This window comes from Orbicella faveolata, unplaced genomic scaffold, assembly GCF_042242905.1.
Source record: "Orbicella faveolata isolate gen_17 unplaced genomic scaffold, um_ofav_v1 contig_12, whole genome shotgun sequence".
Classification (NCBI taxonomy): domain Eukaryota; kingdom Metazoa; phylum Cnidaria; class Anthozoa; order Scleractinia; family Merulinidae; genus Orbicella; species Orbicella faveolata.
In genome coordinates this window covers 9,695,001-9,712,588 of record NW_028301539.1, presented here as the reverse complement: position 1 = coordinate 9,712,588, position 17,588 = coordinate 9,695,001, and the positions used below count along the sequence as shown (strand labels likewise).

The window sequence follows — 17,588 nt, the reverse complement described above, 5'->3', positions numbered from 1 at the left end:
TGCAACATTCGTAAAGAAAATAAAGAGACTTTGAGTATAGTTTGTAGTAACCTTTCTAAGATTTAATAATATAATAGCTCTAAACGACGATCAAGTCACGGTACAATTTTGCCACAAAAACAGCACATGTACTTCTTTGGAGTATAATTTACTTAACTCTGGACACAGTTATAGAGTAGACCATATTTCTGGTGTTTCAGTGGGACCAGGGCGGAAGGGGTTTTAAGGCTATGATACTAAGAAATTCAAAGCAATAAAGCTTGAAGGATGTATGTTAGGTCAAAAATGATTGCTTTTAACACGAACCTATGATAGACTACGAGACTCTACTTCTATTTATTGTTATTTTTTTTTAATCTCGAATTAGATGTCGATGAATGCTTCAGTAACCCATGTCTCAACAAGGGAACTTGCACCGACCGAGTAAATGGGTTCACGTGCAGCTGTGTACCAGGATTCAGTGGAACACGTTGTCAAACGGGTTAGTGTCTACATGCCAGTTACTCTTTAGAGAAGTGGCATGTAACATTCGTAAATAAAATCAAGAGACTTTGAGTTTAGTTTGTAGTAACCTTATCAAAAATTAAATAATAGCTCTGAGCGACGATCAAGTCATAGTAAAACTTTGCCACAAAGACACCACACGTACTTTCTTGGAGTATAATTTACCTAACTCTGGCCACAGTTATAGTAGACCATACTTTTGGTGTTTCAGCGAGGCCAGGGCGGAAGGGGTTTTAGGACTATGACACTGAGAAATTGAAAGCAATAAAGCTGGGAGGATGTACATCAGGTCAAAAATGGATGCCTTTAACAGGGACCTATGATGCAATACGAGATGACGTTGCTTCTATTTCTATTTTATTGTTATTTTTTATCTCGAATTAGATGTCAATGAATGCTCTAGTAACCCATGTCTCAACAAGGGAACTTGCACCGACCGAGTAAATGGGTTTACGTGCAGCTGTGTACCGGGATTCAGTGGAACGCGGTGTCAAACAGGTTAGTGTCTATGAAATGACGTGATTGTGAATTAATTTGTGTTTTCATGCAGTTTTTTAATAAAGCTTTTCACACATTAACATCTCTGTCATAACAATGGTCTCTGTGTTCTACAACAATTTATACACATGGAACATACACCAAGTGAGATATTGTTTACAATAAAAATGAATGCCTTGAAGAAATAGAGGGCCTAATACTATATTCCTTTGGAAATATCTTAGGTAGCCATTGTTACTTTGAAAATGTTTTTTTTTTTTTCTTTTTTTTTAATCCAGACCGCCCATATGTACACTGTTCATATATTGACTGACAGGAGTCGTACGGTAGCTGATACTTGAAGATCACTATTATTTATACAAAGACATGTCGATTATAAGTTATTGTAATCTTTGCACACCAACGGATGACATTCCTTCCAATGATATAAAATGTACTTCACTATTAGTTGCTTATTGAATGTCGGTTGTGAATCAAATGCAAGGGCGGGGTAGGTACCCCCTAACTTTCACAACGGCAGGCTCTGCCCTGAGATGCAAACTAACTGTTATGAACTTGGCAACTTGGTTCAGCAAATGCAAATTGCTTTAAACAAGAAACTGGAACATTGCACTAAAACAATGCAAAGTCTCAATCAAAGGAGCATTCAGACTGTTTAATTAGTTGTACGTATAAATACAACTATGTATTTGTTAAGCTTTGTCAGAATGACATCGTCACGATAAATACTGATGTTCTCGCTTAGTAAATCTGAATGTGCAGTTCCAGAAAATATTCTCACCCAATGCTCATGCATGAGCAGTCTTTGGAAATCCAAAAATATCAGGACGAAGGAGCCCTTAAAGGAAAACCCTCCATGTGGGGTAGGGATCTTTTTTGAAGAAAACAATGTCTGCGAAATCATTAATTACAAAATATGCTTTTAAAATATCTCACTTGGTAATTCCAACTTTCAGAAAATTTTGTAATCCAGACTGCCCAATTCATACATTTGACAAGTTGACACCTGGCATGTTTGCAAATTTGTGCTTGAACATCACATTAGGATCGTTGGTCAACTGAAAACAGTTGGTTAATATACGTACACGGTACATATTTATTGCTGTAGATAGTTGCCCACCAACAGACAATTGTATTAATTTAGATAACATATATGTTGGCAGCTGAATTATAATTCATTATTATTCGTTGGAGAAGTTGCGTGCAACATTCGCAAAGAGAATCAGGAGACTTGGAGTATCGTTTGTAGTAACCTTATTAAAATTAAATAATAGCTCTGAGTGACGATCAAGTCATGATACAAGTTTGCCCTAACAACAGCACATGTACTTCTTTGGAGTATAATTTACTTAACTCTGGCCACACTTATAGAGTAGACCATATTTCTGGTGTTTCAGTGGGACCAGGGCCGAAGTGGTTTTAAGGCTATGACACTAAGAAATTGAAAGCAATAAAGCTTGGAGGATGTATGTTTGGTCAAAAATGATTCCGATTAACAAAAATGAGCTGTAAACTTGAGTCGGTGATATATTTACGTGATACTGGTCAGCGGATACCTTGTCTTGACAGGTGTCAATTGAGCATAACATGGATTTCCAATATCAAAGAAGTACATGGTAAACCAAGGCTGCATGTCTCTGTCGACCTATTAGCTGGAGTATGGCCACCATGTTGAGCGACTCCGTCGTCGTCGTCGCCGTCATGCGCCCGCGCCAACGAGCAATACCGCTAGCAATGATAACCATGAGAAAATCAACTCATGGGTTTCGTTTTCTTTCCTATATAAGTATGGGGCTCCGCTTGGCGGCCCTTGGGGCCGCCGGAGCTCCGCTATGATAGAATACGAGATGACGTTGCTTCTATTTCCATTTATTGTTATTTTTATCTCGAATTAGATATCGATGAATGCTCTAGTAGCCCATGTCTCAACAAGGGAACTTGCACCGACCGAGTGAATGGGTTCACGTGCAGCTGTGTACCGGGATTCAGTGGAACACGTTGTCAAACGGGTTAGTGTCTACATGCCAGTTATCCTTTGGAGAAGTTGCATGCAACATTCGTAAAGAAAATAAAGAGACTTTGAGTATAGTTTGTAGTAACCTTTCTAAGATTTAATAATATAATAACTCTGAACGACGATCAGGTCATGGGACAATTTTGCCACAAAAACAGCACATGTACTTCTTTGGAGTATAATTTACTTAACTCTGGACACAGTTATAGAGTAGACCATATTTCTGGTGTTTCAGTGGGACCAGGGCGGAAGGGGTTTTAAGGCTATGATACTAAGAAATTCAAAGCAATAAAGCTTGAAGGATGTATGTTAGGTCAAAAATGATTGCTTTTAACACGAACCTATGATAGACTACGAGACTCTACTTCTATTTATTGTTATTTTTTTTTAATCTCGAATTAGATGTCGATGAATGCTTCAGTAACCCATGTCTCAACAAGGGAACTTGCACCGACCGAGTAAATGGGTTCACGTGCAGCTGTGTACCAGGATTCAGTGGAACACGTTGTCAAACGGGTTAGTGTCTACATGCCAGTTATCCTTTGGAGAAGTTGCATGCAACATTCGTAAAGAAAATAAAGAGACTTTGAGTATAGTTTGTAGTAACCTTTCTAAGATTTAATAATATAATAACTCTGAACGACGATCAGGTCATGGGACAATTTTGCCACAAAAACAGCACATGTACTTCTTTGGAGTATAATTTACTTAACTCTGGACACAGTTATAGAGTAGACCATATTTCTGGTGTTTCAGTGGGACCAGGGCGGAAGGGGTTTTAAGGCTATGATACTAAGAAATTCAAAGCAATAAAGCTTGAAGGATGTATGTTAGGTCAAAAATGATTGCTTTTAACACGGACCTACGATAGAGTACGAGACTCTACTCCTATTTATTGTTATTTTTTTTATCTCGAATTAGATGTCGATGAATGCTTTAGTAACCCATGTCTCAACAAGGGAACTTGCACCGACCGAGTAAATGGGTTCACGTGCAGCTGTGTACCAGGATTCAGTGGAACACGTTGTCAAACGGGTTAGTGTCTACATGCCAGTTACTCTTTAGAGAAGTGGCATGTAACATTCGTAAATAAAATCAAGAGACTTCGAATTTAGTTTGTAGTAACCTTATGAAAAATTAGATAATAGCTCTGAACGACGATCAAGTCATAGTACAATTTTGCAACAAAGACACCACACGTACTTTTTTGGAGTATAATTTACCTACCTTTGGCCACATTTATAGTAGACCATACTTTTGGTGTTTCAGCGAGACCAGGTCGGAAGGGGTTTTAGGACTATGACACTGAGAAATTGAAAGCAATAAAGCTGGGAGGATGTACATCAGGTCAAAAATGGATGCCTTTAACAGGGACCTATGATAGAATACGAGATGACGTTGCTTCTATTTCTATTTTATTGTTATTTTTTATCTCGAATTAGATGTCAATGAATGCTCTAGTAACCCATGTCTCAACAAGGGAACTTGCACCGACCGAGTAAATGGGTTTACGTGCAGCTGTGTACCGGGATTCAGTGGAACGCGGTGTCAAACAGGTTAGTGTCTATGAAGTGACGTGATTGTGAATTAATTTGTGTTTCCATGCAGTTTTTTAATAAAGCTTTTCACACATTAACATCTCTGTCATAACAATGGTCTCTGTGTTCTACAACAATTTATACACATGGAACATACACCAAGTGAGATATTGTTTACAATAAAAATGAATGCCTTGAAAGAATAGAGGGCCTAATACTATATTCCTTTGGAAATATCTTAGGTAGCCATTGTTACTTTGAAAACGTTTTTTTCTAAATCCAGACTGCCCATATGTACACTGTTCATATATTGACTGACAGGAGTCGTACTGTAGCTGATACTTGAAGATCACTGTAGGTCTAGTAAACGCTACAGACGTCACAGTTTGAATGCACAAGTTTAATCATACTGGGCGTAAACACGAGAGAAACAGACGTGATCGTGGGTGTGTGATGTATGTGTGTGTGATTCAACTGAAACATAAACGAGACAAAATATTTGAGTACAAAATATAACGACACAAAAAAACTGATAACGGAGCAAAATAAACTTACAAAACTGTGGCGACTCGAATACTAGAATTTGTACTTCAGGGCTCACACAACAGTGAAGCAGCTAAGGAAAATACGCAGTAGAAACCAGCAGATGGAACTCTCAGCGCTAACAAGCACTGGCCAAAAATGAAAAACACAAAACTAGGCATAATGAAGAACGCTTAAGTATTACAGAGTGGGTTGCATAATTCCAAGGAGTCACGGAAAAACGTGACGCCCAAAGGCAAAGGAAGTTCTAGTCGCTACAATCACTATTATTTATACAATGAAAAACACAAAACTAGGCATAATGAAGAACGCTTAAGTATTACAGAGTGGGTTGCATAATTCCAAGGAGTCACGGAAAAACGTGACGCCCAAAGGCAAAGGAAGTTCTAGTCGCTACAATCACTATTATTTATACAAAGACATGTCGATTATAAGTTATTGTAATCTTTGCACACCAACGGATGACATTCCTTCCAATGATATAAAATGTACTTCACTATTAGTTACTTATTGAATGTCGGTTGTGAATCAAATGCAAGGGCGGGGTAGGTACCCCCTAACTTTCACAACGGCAGGCTCTGCCCTGAGATACAAACTAACTGTTATGAACTTGGCAACTTGGTTCAGCAAATGCAAATTGCTTTAAACAAGAAACTGGAACATTGCACTAAAACAATGCAAAGTCTCAATCAAAGGAGCATTCAGACTGTTTAATTAGTTGTACGTATAAATACAACTGTGTCTTTGTTAAGCTTCGTCAGAATGACATCGTCACGATAAATGCTGATGTTCTCGCTTAGTAAATCTGAATGTGCAGTTCCAGAAAATATTCTCACCCAATTCCCATGCATGACCAGTCTTTGGAAATCCAAAAGTCTCAGGAGGAAGGAGCCCTTAAAGGAAAACCCTCCATGTGGGGTAGGGATCTTTTTTGAAGAAAACAATGTCTGCGAAATCATTAATTACAAAATATGCTTTTAAAATATCTCACTTGGTAATTCCAACTTTCAGAAAATTTTGTAATCCAGACTGCCCAATTCATACATTTGACAAGTTGACACCTGGCATGCTTGCAAATTTGTACTTGAACATCACATTAGGATCGTTGGTCAACTGAAAACAGTTGGTTAATATACGTACACGGTACATATTTATTGCTGTAGATAGTTGCCTACCAACAGACAATTGTATTAATTTAGATAACATATATGTTGGCAGCTGAATTATAATTCATTATTACGAGTGAAAAATCGTGTATGAGCCGTCTACATGTAGCAGCCCTCCACCACAAAACCATCAAAGATATGATATGATATTTTCAAACTCTCTGAAATGTCAGATCATTCAAGTTTAACATGCGCAATTCTTTAACAGTGTGTTTGCTTTAATTCACTTTACACATGGCTGCACGGTATCCAGTATAGGCAGATTTTTATGTTTACCTTCAAAAATAAATTGCATCTTTCATTACGTGTTGTTTTAATGACAAATATCTAAGGACAAGAAGTCATAAGCATAAAACTTTTGGGTTTGAAGAAACACATGAAACTTTCCTTGTACCTCTCTTGCTGTCTGCATATGCGGTCCATAAACTGGTACTGCATGGACAATATTCTTTATTTTTCTGATCACATTATTTAAAACGTCGCTGTTGTTCCTAAAAAAGTAAATACATGTAAATTGACATGTCTTTGGCAGACGTCAAATATCTTTACATGATGTACAATGCACATCATGTCTCACGGAGAACTTGTGACAATATTAACATTTTTCTTACTTCCATTGTAACTTTTTCAGTAACTTTTTGCAATGTTATTTTCCCGCACTTGAAGAATTACTTGGTAATTCGCCTGTGGAGTCTCTATTCGCAGAGAGTGAAAACAATTAAAATTAAATCCTTCCAGCCCTTTTTAGCAAAAGAGAAGTTGGTCATATTTTAAAGTTTATAGCTTTACATAACTCCTTGTATATAACCTCTCACAAATGCACAGACAGGAGGTGTGTTGAAGGACAGATGGTCCCAACTTTCTGTACTTTTTCCCCTTACCTATAATCTAATTCGCAACCATCACTAACGTCAGGTTATGTATGTGTTTATTTTGTTGTCTTCTGTAATGAAAAAAAACTGACATTTAAAACCATCCATACAGTACATACTCAATAGCACTGCTAGCAATGTTACCATCATGTTTAATACCATTGAACACACCAATGGTTTGGAAATTAAGTGAATAAAATATGTCAGTTTGTAGGTGTTAAAACTGTTCCGTCAAAGTTGTTTCTGGTGCACAGTCAAGGCAGGATAACAGTATATAGTGCACAGCAAGGGCCACTGATACACACATGTTAGTTATTAGTTAGAATTTTGTGTGTACTCTAGGTTGCAAAAATAGAGGTTCCTGAGACAATTTAGCAGAGCTGAGCAACATATCCATGAATAGTTTTACTCGTCATGAAAGCCACCCATTTCTATCTCATTTAAGATTTTTTTTCTTTTTTTTTTCATGACAGAATAATAAATTTTACAGTCTAAGAAGCGGTTGTCCATAGTAACACAAAGAAAGCTTCAAAATGTGCCTTGATACTAAGCTTATATAGAAATACGGTTTATTATCATATGACTCATACGGCCCCGCGCGCAATTTACTTGGAAAACCAAAAGAAAAAAGATCCCGTATGAGGGCCGTGTGCCACGAAGTGATAGGACCGGAAAAACGCGTAACGGCCCCACTAGAAATACGTACGGCCCTAAAAGGAAAGCGTACGGCAAAATCGATGCGAGATAATGGCAAAAACACTTTATTTTTTTGCTGTAAAGTTTTGTTTCCTTTAAAATGAGTAATGAACGTGAGCATTTCTGAAAAATTCTGAGAGCAAATTTTACTATCCAGTCAAACTGTCCGGCATGCAGAACTACTTCAGTCGCCAACACACTCGGAAAGCACAGAACGAAAGTCAACACTCCTCACAAGTGAAGAAGTTCACAACTTTCTCAGAAGTCAACAACAAGCAAACAGGTTGTCAAGAAAACAACTTTTCCGGATGAACTGTCCGATAATTAACCTTTCGAATAAGCAAACAGACTCTTGAGGCGAAACTTCTTTCAGTGGAAAGCATGGGTCAAAAGCAAGAAAACAACGTGAGGAAAACAAAATACGACATAAGTTTAATGTTTTCTTCAGTTTTCTTCGAGTTTCCAGAGTTTCTGGGAGAAGTTGGTTGAACCAGAGAAATCACAAACATACCTTGTGTACAGTAGGATAAATTGCTCTGCAGTTTCTACATCACTGATGTTTGAAGAGACAAAACTGAGTACGAACACAAGTTTAGAGTTCGTTACCGTACAGTTCATCCAGATAATAAAACTCGCTTGAATTTCCACTACACAGCAAGGCCAGCAAAGGCAGCAAACCCAGGCACTGTTTGCAGGAGCCAACATCGGTCTCATTAATATTCAGTTGCTGGTTCTCCCTTGTTCAAGAGAATCCAAGAGGTAGACAAATAGCTTGAAGCGACGCCGACATTTTATTGAGTCGTCAAATGAAGCTTGAAGATTTGTGAACATTTGCAGCGAGGCGTGAAGCGAACGTTTGTCACTCGCTAAGTTTTTGATGGTTTTCACATATTTTTGACAGCTTTATGTCAACTTTCTGTTGTCATTTTAAACAGGTTAGCCAATCCCGTTTGCATGAGTCGTAATTGTGGACTCACATCTAGAAACAAAAATGAGAAAACGAGTCGTGTTTTTCGATGAATGGTGAGTTTCTTGTTCCCCGTGAAGAAATAAATGACAAGTTTTTATTATAGAATCCTTTTTGTATCTCCGCGCGGCCTTTTGATATTATGTAATCGCGTCTCATTTATTTTCAAACAGAATTTTCAAAATTTTCAGCACTAAAGGCTGGTTTTCACTAACGACGGAGTCGTAGTCGCAGTCGTAATCAGAAGCGTAAAGCGATACGATCTAGTGAAAATCAAACCGACGGAGTCGGAAGAACACCCCAGTCCGCTTATGAATCCGTCACTTACGATCTAGTGAAAACTAGATTGCCGAAGTCGGAAGCAAAACCGGAAGAATAAACCAATCACAGTGCTCGATTCCGGGCCTTGTGATTGGTTGGTTCTTCCGCTTCTACTTCCGACTCCGATAATCTGTTTTCACTAAATCATAAGCGACGGAGTCGTAAACGGAATCGGAAGAAATGGAAACGTTCTAATTCTTCCGACTCCGATTCCGTCGAGCTCATGACTCCCGCTTACGACTCCGATTTTTGATTTTCACTAGGTCGTAAGCACTCTTCCGTCTCCGACTACGACTCCAACTCCGACTCCGTCGCTAGTGAAAACCAGCGTTAAGTGGTCATATGGCAAAATGCTTATTAACTGAGTAAGGTCGGGCCTGACGGAAAAATATTTGGCTCTCGGTCAGGACGTCCTGACCGAGAGCCAACTATTTTCCGTCCGGCCCGACCTTACTCAGTCAATAAGTACACATTTTTTTTTTAACTCAGTTCGCGAAAGGGTGGCATTCAACAATTTCTGCAATCTGATTGGTTCCGGAAGCGGGCGGAATTGTCGTGTTGACCTGTTTTTGTGAACGAAAGTACTATCGGTAATCGTCAATCTTAACTTTTTACACTTTCCTTATCGATTAATCAACGCAAATCTACCTCTGTTCACTTTTAAATACGCTGTAAACTGAGGCTGCATGTCTCCGTCAACTTATTAGCTGGAGTATGGCCGCCATGTTGCTCGACGTCATCGTTGTCATGTGAACAGGCCCAAGAGCAATACCGCTTGCCATTGTTACCATAAGAAATGCAATTCACGGGTATCTTTGAGAATGGGGCTCCACTTGGCGGTCTTTCGGGCCGCCGGAGCTCCGCTGATATACTAAAAGCACGTACAGTATAAACGGAAACGAATCTATTCAGTGTAACACTATGGCAGTCGAAGTATATGTCGTAGCATAACACGATACCACTGATAAAATGGAAGAAACATTGCTGAAAGACTATAGATCCCTGATAAGATTTTCAGTAAGACCTTCAACTGTACAACAAGTAGTGCGAGTATGTGTGCTCAATTAACACAGATTAACAGAACTGGTCAAGACATATTATATCAGTTTAGGAAATAATTAGTGGTCTCAGTGGTATGCACTTCATAAGCAAATGATTAATGAGACCCTGCTGCTGTGCAATTTAATATATGACAGCCACGCCCATACAGGGGGGGGGGGGGCAGAACTAACAGTAAAAGCGAGAAGATTTGGCTCCTTGGCCACACTAAAAGGAAATTTATATGGGTAACCAAATTGCAACCCTCCCCCCTGTGCTGGGTAGATGCAAGAAACAGAGACAAAAAACACTGATTATAGTAGCAAAACATGGGTGGCAGGGAAGACAGAGCCTATCTCCCCTAGAGTAGCGGCGTCTCTAGGGGAGCCTATGTTATTAAGGGGGCCAGAAGAGGGGTACCCTTCTGGGAGGACAATAGGTCAGATGGTACGATGGCATCATCCTGGAGAGATTCGGACGTATTTCCTTGGGGTAACATAGCACAGACCAGAAGAGTGGTACCCTTCTGGGAGGACAATGGGTCAGATGGTACGATGGCACTATCCTGGAGAGATCCGGACCTATTTCCAAGGGTGGCCACAGCACTTACTGTGGGGCAAAGTGCAGCCTAGGTTGCACTTCCCTTCCACTGAAAACTTTTATTGACTAAGCAGCTATGGTTTACACACAATATAAGAAATAGAACGTTGCAGTGAATAAACCGAGAAGGTTCAGCAGGCGAAAGCCACCTTCTCACGAAAGGTAACTACAGCCACATGGAGGAAAAAGATGGGAAAGGAAAACGCTACCAATACAGGAAGGGAGGGAGGGGAAAGCAGAGAACAGCCTAGCTTGAATACTAGCTCACAACTGGGACAGGATCAGAAAACAATAGGATTTTACTAACTGGTGATTGAAGGAGTTGGGAGGGGTGTGACACGCTGAAATCACATGAGAGCATGGTGGAAAATCACTGGGAGCTTTGTCGTATGATTGCCCATATGGTAAAACGATTGCGTTACATTGGATATTAACCTAAGGCTATTGCACAATGGCTAATAGGGGGAAGATAACAGAATTGTGACAACCTTAGATGAGAGCTATGATGTAGACTACAGAGCTCATTGACCACTGTTTAAATGCTTAAACTTCTAGCATAAGTAAAACGAGTCATATTCCACTTGTCAATACCAACTATACTTTATTGCTTGATGTATTTTAATAGCTTGAGAGTAAAGAACAATCACGCAATAAAGGGCTAGATAATATTAGATAATAAAATCAGTGCTACTCTTTGGTGTGTTTGGTGTAGTATAGATCCGAAAGCATACCCATCTTAACTCCCCAACACGCCCCAAATCACCGTTCCTCAGAAGAGACTCACCGACCCCTCCATCGCAGAATTATCTGCCTTCCCTCTATTCCCCCACCCCACCTAACTCCACCTAGCCCTGCTGATATGTTGATGTGCTGATACCTTTACCTTGTCATACTGTAAGGTTCATGTTGCGTGTTTGTTATACTCCAGGGCCCAGTTGTTTGGGGGTCCTGTGCCCAGCCTAGGCTAGATAACGCTATCCACCAGATAAAACGCTATTTAGTGGGTAAGTGTTAACAAAACAAACCACGCTATCCACTGGATAGCGTTATCCACTTTTCGAACAACCCAGGCGTTGAGAACGACGCAATAAATCCGCGGTTAAACTCAACGTTTGACTTTATTTTACTAGGAAAAATCTCAATGGCGAATACTCGACTTGCACTATCAAAAACCCGCGTGGAACTATGTAAAAGTACTTGACATTTGATCCCTTTCACTCATTTCTAAATAAGGTACATGTAACACAACGAACATTTCACCTCCCCGCACTGAAGGGACTACAGTGTGTAAAACACGATAACACATAACAGTTTTAAAAATCCTCAACTTAAGTTCGCATAAAAGTCTAAGAAGTCACAAGAGTGGTACCAATTTGTGAATTGGTCGCACCACGGTCTTTTCTCCACACTGAACCTTCGCGACTCGGGAATGTCCATCTTTCCCCGGATATGTATCCACAACACGGCCCAATGGCCACTTCCCTCGTAGCAGATTTGGTTCCAGGACCGGCACAATGTCTCCTTTCTTAAGGTCCTTGAATACGTCGGTCCACTTTGAACGGGTATTCAGCAAGAGTAAGTACTCCTTCAACCACCGGGACCACACTCGAGAGATCACTTCTTGGACTTTGCTCCACCTTTTCCGTGCGTTGAACCTCGTAGTGTCAACGCTCTCTGGTGCAAACTGCCCACCCATTTGCCCATGCAAAAAGTGATTGGGCGTTAACGGCACATCATCTTTAATGTTTGCTGACTGATAGGTGAGTGGTCTAGAGTTAAGCAAGCTTTCAGCCCCTGTGACAACTGTGATCAATTCTTCGTCTGTGACATCACTACTACTTCGCACCACATATATTGCCTTCTTAGCTGCCTTCACCATTACCTCATGTGCTCCACCAAAATGAGGAGCACCTGGGGGGTTAAAAGTCCACTTCACTCCTTTCTGTGCAGTCATTCCCTGAATCTTACCTTTGTCCAGTTGACCCACAAGTTCCTTGAGTTCATTGACTGCTCCAACGAAGTTGGTGCCATTATCACAAATCATTTCCTTAGGTACTCCTCTTCTTCTAGTAAATCTGGTAAATGCATTTAGGAAACTGTCTGTATCAAGCCCCCACGCCACTTCGAGATGTACTGCTCGAGTCGATAAGCATGTAAAAACACACAACCACCTCTTTAGCCGTTGACGCTCACGTCCTTGTACAGTGGTGAACGGACCTGCATAGTCCACCGCGGTCTGGTCAAATGCACGAAATGTGAAGCGCAGCCTTACTTGTGGTACTGGCCCCATTATCTGTGTGGCTGGCTTGTTCCTACACCTATTGCACTCACTGCATTCATTCTCCCACGCTCTTATTTCCTCACGTGCTGCAACAATCCAGAATCTTCCACTAATCTGCGATAGTACAAAGTTTGTCCCAGCACTGTGGTTAGACAACTCGTGGTAATGCTTTACCACCAATCTTGTCACTCACTGACCTCTTGGCAGTATAATGGGAAACCTGACATCGCGCGGAAGACATTCAGCGAATTGAAGTCGACCACCACATCGCAGCACACCTTGATCGTCCAACCAAGGACATAGCTTGCTCTGTGGACTCTTCTTTGGAATATCCTTTCCCGTCAATAATGCCGTGTACTCTTCGGGAAATGTCTCCAACTGTACTCGACTAATAATTTCCTCCTCTGCATCTTCAATTTCTTCTGGCAACAGTTCTTGTCCTTTTATTCTTTCTTTTGGACTGCGCATATTGTAGATCACTCGCCACACCCTGGCCTGTAGCCGCACTAAGCGTGTCCAACTTGAAAAGTGTGTGGGTTCAAGCCCTCTAGTCCACACACTTTGGTTTCGCTCCTCCCTTTCCTTTTCGATTCGCTTGGCTCTGCAGGCAACATGTTAGAATATTTGCAACATCTTCTTCCCCTTCCTTACAGTCTGATGTCTTCAATTCCGGTAATGAAGCGGGGTGACTACTTACATCCATCTTAGGTCAACCAGCCTTATCCTCTGACAGTAGACACTTTGGTCCATGCCACCAGAGTGAGTTCTCCAATAGCTCATCTGGCGTTGCTCCCCTTGTGCACAGATCAGCTGGAATTTCTCCTGTCGGTACATGTTGCCACTGCGATGGCTCTGTCACCATCTGTATCTCTCCGATACAACATAGGTAAAAAGGGACGAAAGCTCCACCTATGACCCCGAATCCACCACACCACATCCATGCTGTCGGAATAAAATGTTAGAGATTGCATGGGTAGTCCAAGTACAAGCGTTAAATGCTGTGTAAAGCGCAAGCCCAATACAGCTCCTGCAAGTTCCAACCGAGGCACTGTCAGGCTTTAATGGTGCTACCTTACACTTTGAAGCGACCAAACGACTTGAAACGGTAGCATCGTTCTATACACACTGTAAATATACAACAGTCCCATAAGCTTGCAGTGAAGCATCCACAAATGTGATGACTCTCTTAGCGACTACCTCCTTTACTTCACGCAGACATCTAGGCACCTGCACATTACCTAGGCTCCTAAGCTGCGCGCCCATACCAACTTCCGATTCTACTTGCAATTTCATCATGAATAACATCGTCCCAGTCATAGCCCCTTGCCCACAGTTCCTGAAGCAGGATCTTCGCCTTGATAACGAAAGGACCCACAAACCCGAGTGGGTCGAATACGGTGGCAACCTTCCTCAGTACATTTAGCTTTGTCACTGGAAACTCTGTAGATATGTTTGCAGCTGAAATAGTAAACGTATCTTCGGTAATATTCCAGGAAACACCAAGTGTCTTGACAACAGGTTCCTGCCCCGCAGTAATCGACAACTCAGTAGCTCTGTCGGCTTCAGGCGTGGCTGCAACAACTTCCAGAGAATTTGATACCCATTTCCTCGCCTGCATGCCTGCAATTACCCACAGACTGTCCAGCTCTTTGTACAACTGAATGCCACCTTGCACTGTTTCCACACTATCAATCGAGTCATCCATGTGAGTGGATTTGAGCACAGTTTCAACTGCCAATGGATACACACCCTAGTGCCTTTTGGCATTCTCTTGAGCGACAAACTGAGCCTCCATTGGTGCAGAGTTTTTACCAAACACTATTCGACTGAACTCATAGACATCACATCATCACGGCTAGAATCAAGGTCCCTCCATAATAGTCGAAAGTAAGAACGATCTCTCTCTTCAACCTCCACCTGCAAATACATTTCCTTAATGTCACATGTCAAAGCTATGGGGTTTTCCTGAACCGAATTAGCGTATCAAACAAATCCTTCTGCAATTTAGGTCCTGCACAAATGGCATCATTCAATGATACACCGTCCGTTTTTGCAGAACAATCGAACACAATGCGTACTTTAGTCGTAGTCTTGTCCATACGAATAACTGGGGAGTGAGGCAAATACCAAACTTCCGGTGGCAACAGCTCATCTGGTTCGACCCTTCGCAAGTAACCTTTCTCGACATAAGCCTGGATAATTTGCGAGTACTCTGTTCCTAGAGCACAGTTCTTCTTCAATTTATTTTCTTTGTTGCATAACCGGGATAATGCTGTGTGATGATTATCAGGTAACAGAGGCTTATCCTCTCTCCACGGTACTCCCACTTAGTATCCATTTCCTGTGTAACTAATCGATTCCTTAAGTTTCTTCAAGGCTTCGCTCCTCTTCGGTGAAAATCACAGTGTCATGTCTCTCAATGCCACAGTTTTCTATCTCCCAGAATCCCTTCAAGGTACGATCAATATCACTGCAAACATCATTGACGTTGACACTGGGTTCTCTGGTAAACAAAGTACGGCTAGTGTGTGCCCTTGCTCCTGTCCACTACTTTCCTTCTGGTGAGCCAATCCACGTCCGACCTAAAGGCCCCAGGCGAGCAACTGGGTCCCCCTCCTCACCACGTACATCTTGGGCAGGTTCAGCAAAGTCACATTCCTTAAGGTGAGACCATCTATCCTTACTTTGTTTCCAGTTCTCTACCTTGTAGTTTCCAGTTATCCTTTTAGGGCAAGTCTTTACTTTAATGTCTTTACTAAACTCCCCATCAAGGCTCTCAGTTGTCGCATCCAATGGCATTGACTGGAATGTTTCCACCTCATTGTTCAAAACATTAACTGTAACTGTGTGGTATCTCTCCTTGAGACCAAGAACTCCTGCAACCTCTTCATTAAGAAAGGTCTCTTCATTAAGAGGACAGACGCACAAAAAACTGCCAATTTGTTTTTTACAATAACAAGACTCCAAAGTGGTCAAATGCCGGGAATAAATGACGGGAAAAGTCGCCGTAAACTTGCCGTAAACAAAGCTAAGTAAATTTTATTCAAAATGACCTGAACATTGTCAATAGCTTTTCTCGCTTTATGATTAGCTACTTGAGAAAGTCAATAAAATCCCACTGGTTAAAAAGTTGGCAGTTTGACAGCTGAACATTGAACTCTTGAAAGCTTGCACAAATTAAAATTTTATCCATTTGTACTCTTATGGATAAAAGTGAGCCAGTCAGCGCCAGAGAGAGAGGGTTAATTTTTTTATTTGGGGGGGGGGGGGAGGGTCATCCGAAAAAATGACTGCTGGAGGGGGACTATGTAAAAAAAAAAATTGGTAAGTTAAGGGGGGTCTTGCGATTTTTTTATGATGCTTCCCAAATTCCGAAAGCCCCTCCCCCCTCCCTCATAAAAATGAACGGTCCCTTAGAGAATAGTTCGTAGTAACTTTGTTGAAATTGAATAATAGCTCTTGGCGACGATCAAGTCGTAGTACAATTTTGCCACAAAGGCACCACACCAACTTCTTTGGAGTATAACTTACTTAGCTCTGGCCACACTTATAGCAGACCATATTTCTGGTGTTTCAGTGGGAACAGGGCGGAACGGGTTTTAGGACTATGACACTGAGAAATTGAAAGCAATAAAGCTTGGAGGATGTATGTTAGGTCAAAAATGATAGAATACGAAATGACGTTGCTTCTATTTCTATTTATTGTTATTTTTTTTTTATCTCGAATGAGATGTCGATGAGTGCTCTAGTAACCCGTGTCTCAACAAGGGAACTTGCACCGATCGAGTGAATGGGTTCACGCGCAGCTGTGTATCGGGATTCAGGGAAACACGGTGTCAATTCCAGCAGTGCCCACCCCCCCCCCCCCTGCCCCCTCCTCTCCAGACTAACCCTCGGGTATTAGCTTTAAAAAAAAAATGGGCAAATTCCCGATGGTGGGAATCCTCGCTTTCCAACACCTCTGCAGTTTTTTTTTTGTTGTTGTTGTTTTTTTTTTGTTTTGTTTTTTTTTAATCAGTGAATAAAGGGTTCCCCTTTTCAGTATTTTAATGCAACGGTAAGAGTTCAAGGACGACAGTACATGTTAGTTGATTCTGATTACATTTATTTATTTTTATTTTGTTTTTAACAGTTTGCTCGAGGATAGCGTGGCATCAAATATTTTGTTGTATAACTGACCATTTGTTTTGAATATTTCGACTAGAATAAAGACAACCCCATTTAAAATGTTTACAATTAAACAATTATGATTGCTTTAGAAATCTCACAACTTTAATATTTTATTTCAATACTTGATTAAGGGTTCGTTAAATCAATAAACAAAAAATCTAAACCTAGATGGCATCATTTGAATTCGCAAACCTAAAGTATTTTAAAGTGCACTCCAGGTTGATTTAAAAAATGCCAGGCTAGTTTTGAATGCGAAATGCGAAATAGTCGTGTCTACGCTGATTGTTTCCGATCTCTCGAAATGTGATAAACAATATATAGTTCAAGTTGTTGCTTTATTCATATGCTTTCAAGTAATGCTGATATATCTAAAACTGAGA

At 40.8% G+C, this 17,588-nt stretch overlaps 1 protein-coding gene and 1 pseudogene across 1 annotated transcript in view; one reads left to right on the top strand and one right to left on the bottom strand.

The window, feature by feature from the left end:
- Positions 1 to 17,588, top strand: part of LOC110040435 (uncharacterized) — a 43,059-nt gene that overhangs the window by 20,882 nt on the left and 4,589 nt on the right. The window contains exons 9-14 of the mRNA XM_089283644.1: positions 368 to 481; positions 889 to 1,002; positions 2,898 to 3,011; positions 3,419 to 3,532; positions 3,938 to 4,051; positions 4,459 to 4,572. Of these exons, the coding sequence (XP_089139770.1) occupies positions 368 to 481; positions 889 to 1,002; positions 2,898 to 3,011; positions 3,419 to 3,532; positions 3,938 to 4,051; positions 4,459 to 4,572 (684 nt within the window). The remainder of the gene's footprint in view (positions 1 to 367; positions 482 to 888; positions 1,003 to 2,897; positions 3,012 to 3,418; positions 3,533 to 3,937; positions 4,052 to 4,458; positions 4,573 to 17,588) is intronic.
- Positions 13,748 to 15,137, bottom strand: LOC149116507 (uncharacterized; annotated as a pseudogene).